The sequence below is a fragment of the Stenella coeruleoalba genome, assembly GCF_951394435.1.
Source record: "Stenella coeruleoalba genome assembly, chromosome: 2".
Lineage (NCBI taxonomy): Eukaryota > Metazoa > Chordata > Mammalia > Artiodactyla > Delphinidae > Stenella > Stenella coeruleoalba.
In genome coordinates, this window is record NC_137147.1 from 33,025,236 (window position 1) to 33,041,247 (window position 16,012).

The window sequence follows — 16,012 nt, forward strand, 5'->3', positions numbered from 1 at the left end:
GCTGGAGCTGGGTCTGTGCTGCCCCTTTGGACAGGGCATACTCTTTCCACGGTGTCACAGTCCCAGCTACTCCCAATTATTGCACCTGGCCTCTTTTTGCAACTCTGTTACCTGTTTATCATGAGCAATTGAGTTTGCAACCCCTCCCTGTAAAAAACTACAACTCCAAAGAAGTATAAGGTAATATGTGCCCTGGTGCTATCAACACACTAACTAGGTCATTTATTCATCCATCTGTCTATCCATCCAACCATCCCTTCATGGATCTATCCATCCATCTGTCTTTTTACTCTGTCTCAGGTGTCCCAACCTAGCTTGGCCATTCTCAAACTGACAGCACAGAGTCACACCTGCCATTTCTTGACCAATATCTACTTTTCTCTCACTCAGTATTAGAAGGGTAGCATCAGAGGAGGGAAGATGATCTGTTGAGGGAAACAGCATTATGGCAGGTGTTATGGACTGAATGGTATCCCCACCCCCAAATTCATATGTTGAAGCCCTTATCCCCACTATGATGATATATGGAGATAGGGCCTTTAAAAGGAAGTAACTAAGGTTAAATGAGGTCAGAAGAGCAGGACCCTAATCCAATAAGACTGCTGTCCTTACAAGAAGAGGAAGAGACACTAGGAGTGCACACAAAGGAAAGGCCATGTGAGGACACAGCGAGAAGGCATCCATCTGCAAACCAAGGACAGAGGTCTCAGGAGAAACCAAAGCTGCCGGCACCTTGATCCTGGACTTCTATCTTCCAGAACTGGGAGAAAATAAATTTCTGTTGTTTAAGCTCTTCTATGGTATTCTGTTATGGCAGCTTTAGCAGATGCATACAGCAGGGGATTGTTTTCCATGTGTCCCCTGCCCACCCTTTCCACCTCCCCAGCCCCTGGCCCGTTTCCTTGGCACAGGTAATCACCTAACACCTAAGGGCATCTGGATTAGTTACTAAGAGAAGTAGCCAGCAATCCCAGTTAAGAAGGCCTATTATTTCTCCAGGGGTGTGAACCCCACCAACAGATGGGCTGGGAGGGTAGGAAAAGGGCTGGGAAGATGCCACTAAAGAATTCTACCCGTGGGATGCACTCAAGACATTTTGCTAAACCTGAAATGGGGGAGATGTTGCCTGACATTCACAGCATAAGGAGCCTTTGGAGCTGAGACGTGGGCATGAAAAATATTAGCAAAACTCAAGTTGGCTTAAGGAACATTAAGAGTTACTGCTCCATCCAGTTAGGTGCTTGGATTTAGCAAGCTGTTTTTGTCTGGAGAGTCTGAGTTCAGGTTAAACAGACTGATTGTCAGAATAATTACTGCAGAATTGGCTTCATCTTAAGCCTTCCTATGGGTTTCCTCCAGGTGTTCTAGTTAGAGAGGCTTATGTTATTAACACAAAGATAGGTGGTTGCTGATTAACCCCAGAGGGGCCTAGAGAACTGGGAGAAAGCCAAACTGGCTTCTGCTCCATCTTTGCATCAACTTTCAAGCTGTTAGGGTGGTAATGACTGTGGAAGGGGGATGGTTGTGCTGGAGAGAGAGGTTGGACAACCCCAGATTGGTTCTCAGCTCCCAGGGGACAGCCAATGGCAATTGACTTCAACCCCAGACTGTAAATGAAATGAGCAGAGATCTGGAAGTGATCCAGAGGAACTGGCTCTAGAATCCCACAGCAGCAGGTTTAGAAGCACCATTGGAACCACCTTCTCTGCCATCTTAGGTTCCTAGGGAAACTCTGTAATTTTAGTCAGTAGATAAAAGTGTCAGTCATAGGACAAGGTTTGACCAATGATTTAATCAACAGTGACACACTCAGAGCTCAGGAGAGAGCAGGAAAATACAGGGTTGTTTCGATTTCCCTTTAATGATTTCTAGCCTCATGTCCACTGAGAGGAATATGGAAATACTGAAATTTGAATGTAGATGGATTGGGTTGGGTTTTTACCACCATCTGATGAGGTATACAGGCAATGGTCTTTGATGAATAAAAGGCAAAGCTCAGTATCACAATTCAATTCTCCTCCTAGTTCTCTGGTTGATGTGTGAATTTAGACAAAGCACAATTTCTCTGACTCAGTTGAAATAGGGCAACACCACACGTGACCAGTCCTCCAAAAGCATCACGAAGATTTGTGAAAACTGCCAATGAAGGGCTTTGTGCATCTTGGGAGGACACTACTGGCAAAGACCTTATCTAAACAGAGTCCTTCACTTGTGTTCAAAACCTTACTTTGAAGGTAAATTGTTTGGCACTTATTATTCAAGGGTCTGGGACCAGGGCTCCCTGAGGCCTGAGGATGGGGGCCGGGGAAAGGCAAGGGTCTGAGATGGGGACTAGGGATCCCCACAGGGGTCAGGAAAAGGTCTGGGGGATTAGCAGAGCCAGAATACGTTCCCTCTCTGCTAGGTCAGGGTTCCTCAGCGGAACTTTCCCTTGCTTCTGCTGATGTCTGGTTTTGGGGAGAGGGAAATTGCTGCAAAGATTGGGAGAAAGAGCAAAGGGACTTGGTCCTGGTGGGAATGAGATTTTCTTTAGCTAAGAAAGGGTTTTATTTCCATTTCTCCTTCCATATCACACCTTCCCCAGTCTTCCTTCTATTCTCAAATACATGTTAAGACCTCTTCCTTACCACTCACTAGTCATACACCTCCGTGACTGGGTACATTTTTATTTTTTAATTAATTAATTAATTTGGTTGCGCCGCGTCTCAGTTGCAGCAGGCGTGCTCCTGAGCTGTGGCTCGCGGGCTCCCCAGCTGCAGCATGTGTGCTCCTCAGCTGCAGCCAGCAGGCTCCTTAGTTGCAGCTCGCAGGCCTTAGTTGTGGCACACAAACTCCCAGGCGGGGCATGCGTGTGGGATCCAGCTCCCCAACCACAGATCGAACCCTGGCCCCCTGCACTGGAAGCATGGAGCCCCAGCCAACTGCACCACCAGGGAAGTCCCTGTGATGGCGTACTTTAACAGGACGAGAAGTAGGATACTGGAGTCAGGGGTTGAGGGATGAGCAATAATGGGGGACCAGGCTGCAACAGGGGAGATCAGGTCTATAGTGATGAGAAGGGGAGGTAGAAGCAAGAGAGTGAATGAGTATCTGTGTAGCAGTCCAGTTAAGGGTACAAAGAGCACACTCCAGTTCATCATCCATCTCGCCCCCTCACGGGCCCCTCTAATGGAAGCTGCCTTGCCCACATCTGCTGCTGCTTAGGCAGCCATGCTTTCGGCCCCTCCTTCAGCCCACAGCGGACTGGCTGGCTAGTGACCAATGACGTTAACTGAGACAAAACAATAAGATGAGCCTATGCCAATCATATTCTCTCTTAGGAATTCTAACTAGGAAATACCAAGGAAAAAATCCAATGGGCTTGGAGTTGAAAGGCTGAGGTGGAGAGAGAGGAGCTCAAGAGACCAGGACGAGCCACATGGCAGCTCAAGTTTTGAATAAGCAGAACTATAGTATGTAGGGCATGTCTGCTGGGAGAGAGAGTTGCCTTGGACAGATATGCAGAGAGAAGCAGTGTCTCTAAGGAAACGAATCCCTAGGGTTGCCTTTGCTCCTCAAGGCTCTCCAATTCCAGACCACCCGTATCCTTAACAACACCTGTCCCCTTTTACCTAAGGTAACTGAGATTTTTCTCAATGGAAAGACCCAACTGTAACAGTTTGCACAAGTCCTGTGTAGGTAAGTTAAAATCGAATTATTATCTGAAGACATTTTCTTTGGGGAAAATGAGTAGGCTGGTTCCCTTAGCAAACATGACCTACCACCACTGTTTATTTGGAAGCATCTTGTGTACTTGAGATTAGATTTTAGGCAGGAAATGGTGTGACCTAATTTTTCCCTTTGTTATTCTGATGTCAAGGCAGGTCAAGACTATGTTTCAGTCCTAAAGAAAGGAGATCTTGGCGTCTACAAAGAACTAGTTTGGTCTAAGAAAGGGAAGTCCTTTCTAAGTTACTAAGATTCAGGTCTACAAATCTCTCTGAGGGAAGCTTTAAAACCATGAGTTTTTACCAAGTTAAAAGGAGCAGAGAGGTGTGGCAGCCATGTTGGTTCACCAGCGAGATCTCGTGAATCATTTCTCATCTCGGATTTCAGGGCTCAGGAGGGCTAAACTGGAAGGAAAACTGAGAGCAGCTCTTGTCAATACGAGACCTCATCCATTATGTCCACAGCCTCTTGGAAATGTCCCCCAGCAAGGCTGCCATCAGCACTTGACTGAAAACACATGGAAGCAGCCCACTCAGAGCAGGAATTCATTATTGGAAGAATAATAAGGGAAAGTTTTTCTTTTTCTTCTCTTTCTGCTGCTGGGAAATCTGCTTTCTGGAAAAGTCGCAGGGATTAGAGGGAATTTGAATCATGTCCGGTAACAAGGGAGGGAATGGAAGCAGAAGGGCATGTTTCCAGAAGCCTTTTCACACAAAGCATGATGGTCCTGGGCAACTCAAAGTGAGCTGTTCTATCTTAGACGTATTATTGAAATCGGGCCATGGCTCCCTTTAACCCCATTATCTTTTCCCAGAGTCATTAGTATCTGATAGCTTCAAGGGAAAAGTACCCAGAGTTAATTGGTTTTCCCTGGCTACTCCTCTTTTTCAAAAAGGTCACCTGTGGACTAAAATGGGCTGCAAAACGATTTGGTCTTCAACTCTCAACACTACCCTGTAAGTCTTTGATAGATGCCCAGTAATCCAAGGGAAAGGCACAGGGGGTGGATGTGAAAGAAGGAGACATTTGCCAGCTCCCTGGGTCTACAGTATGCAGCAGACATTACAAGTGTTTGCCAATCTACGGTTCTCCTTCCATTCCAAATACAGACGAGGTTCCCAACTCCAAGGACGACATGACTGCTTGGTCATGAGAGAGGTGATGTGTGTCGTTTCTTAGAGGAGGCCCTTAATCGCCAGTGCTCAACCCCCTTCTCATTCTTCCCCTCCTAATGGCAAGGGTGAAGTGCATGTTGATACTGAAACGAACTACTGAATCATCACATGGAGGACAGCCTCCCGGGAGGGTCTCTCAGACATGCACAGGCCTGGTTTTAAGTCACTGAGATTTCATGGGCTTGTTTGTTTAAGCAGCAAAACCAAGTCTGTCCTGACTTATGCCCGCTATTTATTGGTCATCTCTCCTCCCAGTTCTGTTTGGAGTTCTGGAGCACCTGTGCTGCATCTGAACCCCACCCTCATTGAAATTCAGAGAAGTAGGCAATGTGCTTTCTCTCGCACTTAGGATATTCATCTGAGAAGCGTGATGGACTGCTCCCTTCATTTGAGTAAAAGTAGCCTCTGGTGAATTCTGTAGTGGAATAAAGAAGGTCCTTTCATAGCTGTAGGACAAAAGCGATGGTGATGATATTAAAACCAAAGCTTGGGGAAAAAATGACCCTCCCAAGTGGTTCTAAGACCACGATTTTTAGGACAGAATCTGATATTTTGCACTTCCTCTTGCCTTCATTCCCCTCCCCTCCATTACCTAATCCTCATCACCCAACTCCAAAATTCTCATTTGGCAATCCTGGTTTTGCAGGACAAGCTTCTACAATCCCGTCTCTGAACAGTAACTTTGCTCACAACATACAACTAAAAGTCACTAGGCATAGAGTTAGGCAATTCTGGGTTAACCCAGAAGTGTTCATCCCGTGGGCTGATAGGGACCACACACTTCTGAATCTTCACCAGGACTGCAGCACATCAACAGAGTAGCTAGGATGCTAGTACAATCAGGGAGACAAAAGTTGGACTTTGCGTTATATGTGTATATGTACACACACACCAAGAAATTACTTCATCGCATCCAAGTTCAATAAAAGTAATTAACAACTCAAGATGCCTCACCAGCGTTCCGTGGGTGGTACCAGTTTGGCAGATTTTCAGCTCATGAATGCCACCTGTGTCTTCTTCCATGTGACTATTCCCTGGGGGCACCTTTCCTATGCATGTCTCCTCATTTTTAATAATGGTGAAAAGAGAAGGAGACAGTGATGGAACCTCTACCATATTCTCTTCAGTCACTTCTCCCATTGGAAGATCCAACCACCAGTATTGCTCTGATGATTCTTTTATTTGGAAAATATTCACTGAATTTCTATTGTGTGTACAGTATTGTGCTGAGTACTTCAGTGAGGATGACTAAGAAAGGTTGTAATAGATACGAACAGAAATACTACAGGGGTGAGTGGGGAGAGGAAGAAGCAAGATTACCTGGGTTCAAATGCACATTCCATCACTTTCTAGCAAGAGACTGAACTTTTCTTGCCTCCTTCCTCATCTGCAAAGGAGGAATGATATGAAGTCCTACCTTGTGAAACTGTGGGGAGGATCAGATAAGCAGATGCACATACAGTGTGTGTGAGACACACAGCAGCACTGAGTATTGGCACAATGCAAAGACAGTGCTGGTCCTGTCCTGGCAGCATGGTTCGTGGTGAAACACCTTGGAGTAGGGGAGCACAGGGACTGATTTGTCTGTCAATCACTGGGGGGTAGAGCACTGTCTTACTGTTTCCTGGGGTCAAAAAAAAAAAAAAAAAAAGGCCTCAAGTAGGAAGCCATTTAATCTTTGACATCTGGGACCAAGATATATTTTCCTCGTACCTTTCTCAGACACTCCTGAGTGCCCACTTTCATGTGTGAACTGCTTAGCTTTTCTTTCTTGGTGGACAGTGAAAGTGCAGAGAGACTGAACTAATAGTTACAGAGAACAAAATATCTTTCTCAACTTTCATAATAGTCCCTGGCTGTTTGAAAATAGCCAATTCATATTCAAGAATTCACAGGAAATGTACATTGAATCAGCTACAAAAACTCAGCTTGGTTTTCACAAATGTTCTATTGAAGACCACAAGCTCTCCAAAGGCACCTCACTCAGCGAGACAAATGACCACAGTCTGGAAACTCTGTATCCTCCACCTCTTCCAGGTCCATCAAAATCTTTCTCGCCCTCCAATGCCCAGCGCCTTGTTTGCTCTCCAGGAATATCTTCCTTGATTCACTCCAGCTGGATAAAACGTTCCTCCTTTGGCCCTTGCAGCCTGTGGCTTGGGCGTACATCTATAATGTTAACTTTATTTTATTCTGCTTTATAGTATAGTTAGGAGTACACGAGTCTTTTCCATTCCTTGTAATACACATAGCCTATTTTTTGATCTTTGCCTTAGCATTTGGTATGTAGTCAACAAACACTGAGTTGTTAAAGGATTTTGTCATCCAACCATTCTTCACCGATTGGGTACTTACTTTGTGCACAGCACTCTGTTGGGCATTGGTAGCAGACATGAGATAGGACAAGACTTGATTCTAGCATCCAAGGCATTTAAAAACCTCTGAAGGGGAGCAGATACAAAGTGACTCTACAGAGGGCAGCTTGAGTGTCACCAACAATTTGGGTAAAAGAGGTCCCAGGGCCAAAGGCTGGGAAGCTCTGATGCCTGGCTTTGAAGGGGCTAAAGCCCACAGCCTTGAAGCTTTGGTTGGAAACCTCATGGAAGAAGGAGGGGTAGGCTGGGTGTTCTGCTAGGAACGACTAAATTATCCTATGGGTCACCAGTTGATTTATTTGCTAATTGACTGGCCCAGGCTTGGGCTTTGGATCTAAAGAAATCATTTCATCCTTTATTAAATACTGCAGGAATCTCACTCTTTGTTCTGCAGGGCTCTACACAATGTACCAGTGAAACTTGAATTTACACCACAATAGGTGTACCACTAATGACCTTCCAAATGCCACTAATACCATACATGTCCCGCTTCTCAGTTGGATCCGAACCTGTCAGTGAATTCTGAGCCCATCGACCTCCCTCTGACAAAAGAGCAGACCCTCATGCCCATGCCCGCCCCCAGCCTCCCCCATCTTTCCATGGTTTCACTTCTCAATCAGTTACTCTTTGGAGACCCCAATTCCTTTACACCTACTCTTTTTGTTTAGTGGACAATATACTTTATTCGGAAATGTTCCCTCCTGTAATTACAAATCCTGTTAGTCATCCTCTTCCTCTCCGCAGGGGGATTGTGGGCTTTCATTAATTAATGTGGTTAAACCGCTTTGAGGTGCCTGGTTGAAAGGTGCTATGTAAGTGCAAATTATTATTATTATGGCTGTTGCCATCCCATGGCGGCAAAGCCTACAGCCCCAAGCATCTAGAGACCCGAACAAAGGCCTCTTCATCTTCACCTTCCCTGTTAGGTCTGAGATGGCTGGCTCAATGGTAAGGAGGGGGGGTGCAAATCTGTTACCATCTCAACAGCAATCAACTAATTAATCCCCATTATGTTGGCTTCCGTTTCCTTCTTCCAAGCAGCCCGGTCCTGTTTCATTTCACAAATCACGCCCCCATCAGCTCTAGACAAAGGTCATAGTGTCCCTATGGCCTCTGTTGGTCTAAAGGAAAAAAAAAAAAAAAAAAAGAGAGGGAGAGAAAGAATGTTTGAAAAACCGTTGCTGTCATGAAATGCACTAACTTCTCACTAGCAGTCTAAATAAACCTCTCCTTCCCACGGCAGCCCTCTTACACACATACCTGTCTATTACCCAGGGAGCCAATGGCTTTGCAAACCTGAGACACCCAGAAACTCAGCACAGGTGTGGGTTAAGGCCCCACAGCCCTGGCTTGACTGCTGATAGCTACAGACAAAAGGGGAGCCTTTCTGGGCTGGGTGGGAAGAGGTCACCCAGAGAAGCGGGGGCCCCTCTTCAGCTTCCTCTACCACCCCCCCAGGTTTCCCCTGAGAAAGCCAGCTGCCATCTGTAGCCAGGAAGCCCTCACAAAGACCAGGGGTGGGGGGCATGATTTAGATGTTTTGTGCTACACCTAGCGCACCCCAGCCCTTAGCAAATGCTCGGGGCTTCCACTACGATGGGAGCCATTGAAAGCAGCCCTGTGGGGGGACGTGGCCTCTCGAGGGGATTCTGCTGACCAAAATGCTCCTTACAAGGTTGTGCCTCAGACCCTTTGTTAGCGTGGACGTGGGTGAGCCCAGGGGGTCATGTCTTCATCTGCCTCCATTTATCCTCCCTATTGAAGGGCTCCTTCAGGACATTGGTCAGTCTCTGTGGGAAGTGATTTGGAGAGCAACAAAAGAACTTGGGCCCTTTGGGGGGGCCTTCAGAATTCAGTAAACATCTGGACACGGAAGGCCAGGTTCTCAAGCAGTCTAGCTGGGGAGATGTCAAAAGAGAGAAAAAGCTGTGTGTGCAATGCAAGCTTTTAGTCCTCTGGCAACATTTGTGGTCGAAAAACACAGACGCCCCAGTAGGTAGATAGGAAGATTTTTCAGAAGCTCCTCTATTTGTCGGTTTTTGTGAGCGCAGTGCACTATTTGTCAGTTCTCATGGCATGTGTGAGGAAACTGAAGTTTCTCATGGCTACGGAGTAGCATGTGACGGATCTTCTGATTCTGTACGGACTGTGAATAACCCAAGGTTGCATAAGCCTGTCCTGGGAATTGTTGTTAAGCGTTTCTGTCATCCTTGAGATTTGTAAACCACTTTCTAGTCAAGGTGATTTGTTGGCTTCTCATCATGAGCACATTTTAATTGACAAAAAAATGAAGTACCGAGGCTAAGTGATTTACACTTCATCACACGATAAACTTCAGGATCTGAACTCTTGACTCTCAATGTTCCCTTTATTGTTGAATCAATCCATTTAGAACACATTAGTCAGCATGATTCAACATTAGTCACATGGCACTAATCAGCATTCCACAGCGCGCCCAAATCTATCCTCAAACAGCAAAAGAAACTGGCTTCTGTCAAGAGACAATGGAATGCCATTTTCGTCGGTATTCAGGAGCTGACATCCAGTTCAGGTACCATGTCCTCTCAGGAACCTTCCTCAGTCATCCTAGATGGAATGAGTCTATTTCCTCTATCCTTTCAAATCCCATTGTTTGAACCTTGATAATAGGTGTGGCAGTTTGCTTTTGATTGCATATTTTGTTTTTGAGCTAACTAGATTGTGAGCTACTAAAAACAAGGGACCTTTTTTTTTTTTCAGCCTATCTCGTCAGAGCACCATGGTTTACAAAGGATAGATGCTTGAGAAATACCTGCTTAACTGAACTCACTGAAATGGAGCTTAAGTCATATTCCAGAAAGAACTCCAAGTCCTTTTGGAAGAGGTCTTCAAAGAAAATCAACAACCTGAATTGATTGAACTTCTTTTGATATTATTACCTGGGCATTTTCACAAATGCAAACTGTTAATTGTTAAAGATAGCCAAATGGCTTCCCGGTTCTAAAAGAGGAGCGTGGATCTAGTCTAACTACAGTCCAGGCCTTGGAATAAAGTTGTTCTCTTTTCCAAGTGACATTTTATTCCATGGCTTTTGTTTGTTTGTTTTTTGCTTTTTTTTTTTGTTTTTTTAAGTGGAGACAGGAGAAAACGTTTTGGAAAAAAAATGTGTTTAGTCTCTGACTCTGGAACCAAATTTATACCCTGCCTTGTGCTATAAGCACTAGTAGCCCTTGTTCAAGTATCTTTCTTGAATAGGGCACAATAGCAAAACACGTACTAAGTTTCTGCTTGACAGAGATTCTGTCTTGGGAGGGGGAACAAGATTTCTGGGTGCTGATCTTTGGTGGCATTACTGACTGTGATACTCTACTCCTCTGCTCTAGACTCTACCAAAGAAGGTCCTGATAGCATTTTAAATATATAATATTTTTTCTTTTTTTTAAGAACAGGAAAGAGTTTTATTTGAGCCAAACTGAGTACTAGGCTGGAACCCCACTTTCCAGATAACTCTGAGAAACTGCAATATTTATGCTGCATTTCAACATTATGCAACAAGTCCCGCCCTAGGGTCTGTACTGTTGTACCCTGGGGCCTAATCTCTGCAACTGGGCTCTTCTGAAAGAAATGTGTCACTAAATATTCATCTCCTCTTCTCTCTCGTGATAATAGAACTCCCCAAATTTAGGTGGGCACATGGCCACCGAGATTAACAGCTACATTTTCCAGTCTTTCTTTCCATATATCGGTAGATTGGCAGAAATAATGTGTGTAACTTCTGGTTAATATCCTTAAAGGAAGGGGGTTGACCTTTCCTCCCATCAAATCTCTACCCCACACAACTCCTGCTACCTGGATGCAGGACATGATACTGAGCTATTTTGGACCATGACAACGAGGACAACATCCTAGGTATGATGGAGCAGCAAGCTAAGAGCCGGGGCCCCTGGACCAACATGTGGGGCCAAGCTGCCATACCAGCTCTGGATTGCATTCCTCCACAGTGCTATGAGAGAAAGCAGTCAACCTCTACCTTGTACACCACTGTTAATCTCGGTTGTGGTTCCACCCAGCCAAATTTATAACCCAGCTATACTTAGGAAATTTCTCGAGGGATCACTGTATCAATTTGACTGTTCCATCTTAGCTTAGAATTTAGGGATCCAAGATTCAGGATGGGCCTAGGGTATCCCAACAGAGGCTCATGAAGCCTGAGAGATAAGTTGTCACAGGGGCTGCCATGATGGGAGACAAGGGGGCCCAAATTCATTTCTGATTTTATAAAAATCTTAGGAGCCCCGGCTGAGTATTGGGAGCGGCTACAAACCCAATTCTGAGGCACTTCACCTTTCTGGAACTCAGTTCCCTCATCTGAAAATGAAGGTGATGAATGGAACGAAAAGATCCCTTTCTGGGAAGTGTATATCGTTAACTTTAGGAGGAGTAGAATAATTTCTGTCAGTTAATCATGTAAGTATATGCATAAATCACATGCACTGTGCAGAAGACCCCTCTAGAAGCTATGGAAACTTACACCCCAATGGCGGAGATAAAAGAGGCAGCCATAAAGAAACACAGGAAGATTGCCCATGGAAACATGACGGTGAATTTATAATTATAGGAATTGGTCCACTATATCCAGAAGAAGTATAAATTGGTAAACCTCTTTGGAGAACAATTTGAAAATATATAGTAAAGATAAAAATGTGCATCCCCTGACTAGCCGTTCTACTTTTTGATATATACCTAGAGAAACCCTCACACCTGCATACCAAGAAACATGGGCAACAAGATTCATTAAGTTAACAAGTAATCAAAATTTTTGTCAGTGGGGGAATGGATAACATGTGGTACATTCATACAATGGACATGGATACCTCAGTTAAAATGAAAGAACATGATCTATGTGTATCAACACAGATATGTTGCAAAAACATAATGCTAAGTGAAAAAAGCAAGCTGTAGAATGATGTGTATAATAAACCGTTTATGAAAATTTAGGATGCACTCAAAACAAATCTGATGTTTGGATTCACATATATGTAGAAAAGTTTTTCAGAATGGGGAGAAGGATATACGTCAAACCCTGGAGAGCTTTTGCTTCTGTGGAGGAGTGTAGGGGAGAGAAGGAATGGACTTGGGATAGGAACAAAGGAGTTTTGAATTTTGTAAGGTTTTATCCCTGTAATTAAAAAAAAAATCTGAAATTAGGAGTTTGGGATTAACATATACACACTGCTATATATAAAATAGATAAACAACAAGGACCTACTGTATAGTATAGGGAACTATGCTCAATATCTTATAATAACCTATAATGGAAAAGAATCTGAAAAAGAATATATATGAATAACTGAATCACTTTGCTGTACACCTGAAACTAACACTGTAAATCAACTATACTTTGATTAAAAAAAAATCTGAAAAGAAAAAGACAAAATATTAACATTTGTTAATTCTGGATGTTAGAGTCATGGGTTTGCTTTATTATTTTCTGTAATGTTCAGTATTTAAAATATGTTTTCCACATTGAAAACAAAATCTCTCTTTGAGGCTAACAGTGAGAGGAAAAGAAAGGACCAAAGAAAGGGTCAGTGTGGGACGATGTCATGGAGGGAGGGGATGTGAAGTGAATGTTGAAAGAGAAGGAGAGACTCTGCAGATGGGAGCCCTGCCTCTCTGCCCTGGGAAGCACCTCGTGGAGGGGCAGGCAGAAGCAGCTCAGGACAATACGACAGGCCTGCTCTGCCCTCTCCTCTGTGACCTGTGCGAGCGAGTTCACTCTGCTCCACTGAATCCCAGGGCTCTCTGCCAGGCTCCCCAATCCATGCCAGGCTGTGCCAGGTGTGTGGGTGATTTTTACCAAGCAGACACCTCCATACCTGGATGGAAACAGACTGAGATTCTTCTGGGTCACTTTGAGTCCACTGGGCAGAAACATTTAGATGGGTTACTGATTCTAACTGAAATCTGATGAAATCAGATCGTGGTATTTGGGGAAAAAGAATTTTTCAATGAATCATCCAGTTGGCTCAGTGACTAAGAAAATGGGGTGGAAGAATGTAACTCAACTTTGTGACAAAGGAACAAACAGAGGAGATTAATGCCTTTCCAACATGCTTCGAAAGCTGGTCAAATAACCACTCTTGATTTTACAAGAAAGATGAGGCACATAGCTTTCCAGCTCTTAAAAAATTCATTGTTTCTTTGTTTTCTGGTTTATTCCGAGTCCCTATACTGGGTTAGAGTACAGGGACTGGTTGGAAAAACAGAAAACTAGCTTTGTTTCTAGACTTCTCTGGACCTATCTCAGGGTGCTCTGGGCTCCCCTGAGCTTCCCCAGCCCCATCCCAAGGTTTATGCTGCTCATTCAAACCTAAACTAATAAGAGTAGCACCAGAATCCAGATTCAACCTGTCTTACCTGATCTTTAGTTTTTTTTAAACAATATAAAAGCACATAATTCTGTCCTGTTGCGAAACTAAGCCGTTGTCCTCTATCCTGTTCAAAACAACTTGGTTGGGCTTCCCTGGTGGCGCAGTAGTTGAGAATCTGCCTGCCAGTGCAGGGGACACAGGTTTGAGCCCTGGTCTGGGAAGATCCCACATGCCGTGGAGCAACTAGGCCCGTGAGCCACAACTACTGAGCCTGCGCGTCTGGAGCCTGTGCTCCGCAACGGGAGAGGCCGCGACAGTGAGAGGCCCGCGCACTGCGATGAAAAGTGGCCCCCGCTCGCCACAACTAGAGAAAGCCCGCGCACAGAAACGAAGACCCAACACAGCCCAAACTAAATAACTAAATTAAAAACAACAAAAAACAACTTGGTTTTCGTTTTTCAAACGCTTCCTAGATTCCTAAGGAAAAGGAGAGTGTAGGGCAAGGGAAAAGTGCACGAGGAGGAGGCCCCCTGAGCTCACCTCTGCCTTTTCCCTGGCCAACCCCTCCTAGAGCATCTCCTTCTTCGCCAAGTCAGCAGGCCTTTATTGCCTGGAGCCCCATGAAAGCCAGGATGGCTCCGGGAGACCCAGGTCCTGGGTTTTCCCTTCGCTTCCTGTAGCATCAGCAACAGCCTGGCTGCTTTCAAGTACAGAATCTTTATTCCTGGCCTTGACAAAGAGGTCCAGGGACCCCAGCTGTGTTCTGGGTGGCACAACGTTTGGGGCTTGCTGGGGAAGCAAAGGACATGACCAGAACAGATGTGGGTCAAGCTGGAGTTCACTGTAAACGCCCCCTTCCCTTCTGCAGCCATGTGGTTCTGTGGACCCACTCCATGCAAGCCAATTCCCAAAGCCAAGTCCTGCTTTTCCCTCTCCACTAGGTCCTGGCACCCCTTAGCCTCTCTCTGGGCTGGTCAAGCCTCTAAGCTTTCCCACTCAGTGAACAGCGGGATTTCATGGTGAACTCTGGGAACAAAAGGAAAAATGGATTAAAGGGATCTTCCCCGACCCCCTCCACCATTCCCACTTCAGTTGCACAAAGTAGCTGAACCCTCTGCTGGGACCTGGCCCCTCTCAGAGTCTGAATCATCAGGAAGTTGGGGGCTGTGAGATCCCTCTCCTTTGGGGCCCAAGTGTTTCCAGGGTCTGGGGCCCAACCAGAAGAGGCCAGGATCCCGGACCAGTGTGAGGACAGACAAAGAAGATGCAAACAGCACGGTATTACCATGGTAATAGCCTGAGCCAGGCGGCCTCCTGAAGATGCTGGAGGGTGGGTTTTCTTTCTTTTCCTTTTCTTTTTTTTTTTCTTGCAAAAGGAGAATAGTTCCGCTTTCTATTTTACTACAACAATAGCATGGACCGGCTCCTTCAAGTGTTTAAAAAGCAGCCTGAGAAATCTCTATACCAAGCCCCTCAGTCTCTCCAGCCTGCCGTTTTATTGTCCCTCCCATCCCAGTGAACAAAGGGGCGGGAAGGCTGTAAGGCCCCCAGTTGTCGGCTGTTCTCAGCATCCTAATCCTTGAGAACCGGGGAGGGGAATGGCCTGTGGAGCCGGTAAATCGAATGTTGCCCTCACCTTTTATTCCCTCCCTCTGCTCCCGCACTCAGGAGCTCTTCAGGTAGTATAAAACCTCCTGGTTCCCATATCTCTTCCCTCTTGCGTCTCCCTTGTAAAGCAATTACACTCCAATAAAGATGTTAAAAAAAAAAAAACCTCCTGGTTAGCAGGCTGGTAGGAATCTTGGGTCTTGCTAAGGGGATGAAAGGCACCCAGCGATCATTCCCACGCTCACTAACAGCCCTGCTCCCCACCCAAAAAACCAGGGTAGCCCGTTTGGATTCTTCTTTCCTGCCACTTCAGGCTAGCTCCATTCCAAAGACGGAATGCTGAGCCACAGCGGCTGGGTTAGCAGTTTCCTGTTTAGTTGGTACCACAGGAGCTGCCCTCCCTCTTCCAGCCCTTCCCCTCTCTGTCGCTATGCCCCTCAGACATGGCTTGCTCCCTTCCCGGAGCTGTAGGTACCAACCTCCATGCCACCTCAGGACTATTGTGTCAGAGCAACCCCTCACACAAGAAAAGCTTCTTGGCCTTGATGTCTGGTACCTTTCCAAGGTTATCAGCCAGGGATCAAAGGTTTCTTTGCTTTAAACCTGGGGAATGGTGCAGGTGTTTTTTAGCTCAGTCATCTGGTAAGACTGGGGGCACAAATAAGCTTTTATGTTCTGGTTTGTGGAGATCTCAAGGGTAGAACTCTACTGAGCTAAGTGAATGATAAGTACACCATCTCCTTGGAGAATCAGATAAAGGTGAAGTGGGAAGGCCTTTAGAGATCACCCAGGC

General features: G+C 45.4%; 1 protein-coding gene across 5 annotated transcripts in view; it reads right to left on the reverse strand.

The window, feature by feature from the left end:
- Positions 1-16,012, reverse strand: part of RAD51B (RAD51 paralog B) — a 687,571-nt gene that overhangs the window by 67,872 nt on the left and 603,687 nt on the right. Inside the window, exon 11 of one of the 5 annotated variants that reach the window (XM_079913116.1) lies at positions 7,905-8,379. The exons of the other annotated variants lie outside the window; for them this stretch is intronic. Coding sequence (XP_079769242.1) covers positions 8,363-8,379 — 17 coding nt within the window. The 3' untranslated portion in view covers positions 7,905-8,362. Of the gene's footprint in view, positions 1-7,904; positions 8,380-16,012 lie in introns of those variants that run through there. 5 annotated transcript variants of the gene reach the window in all.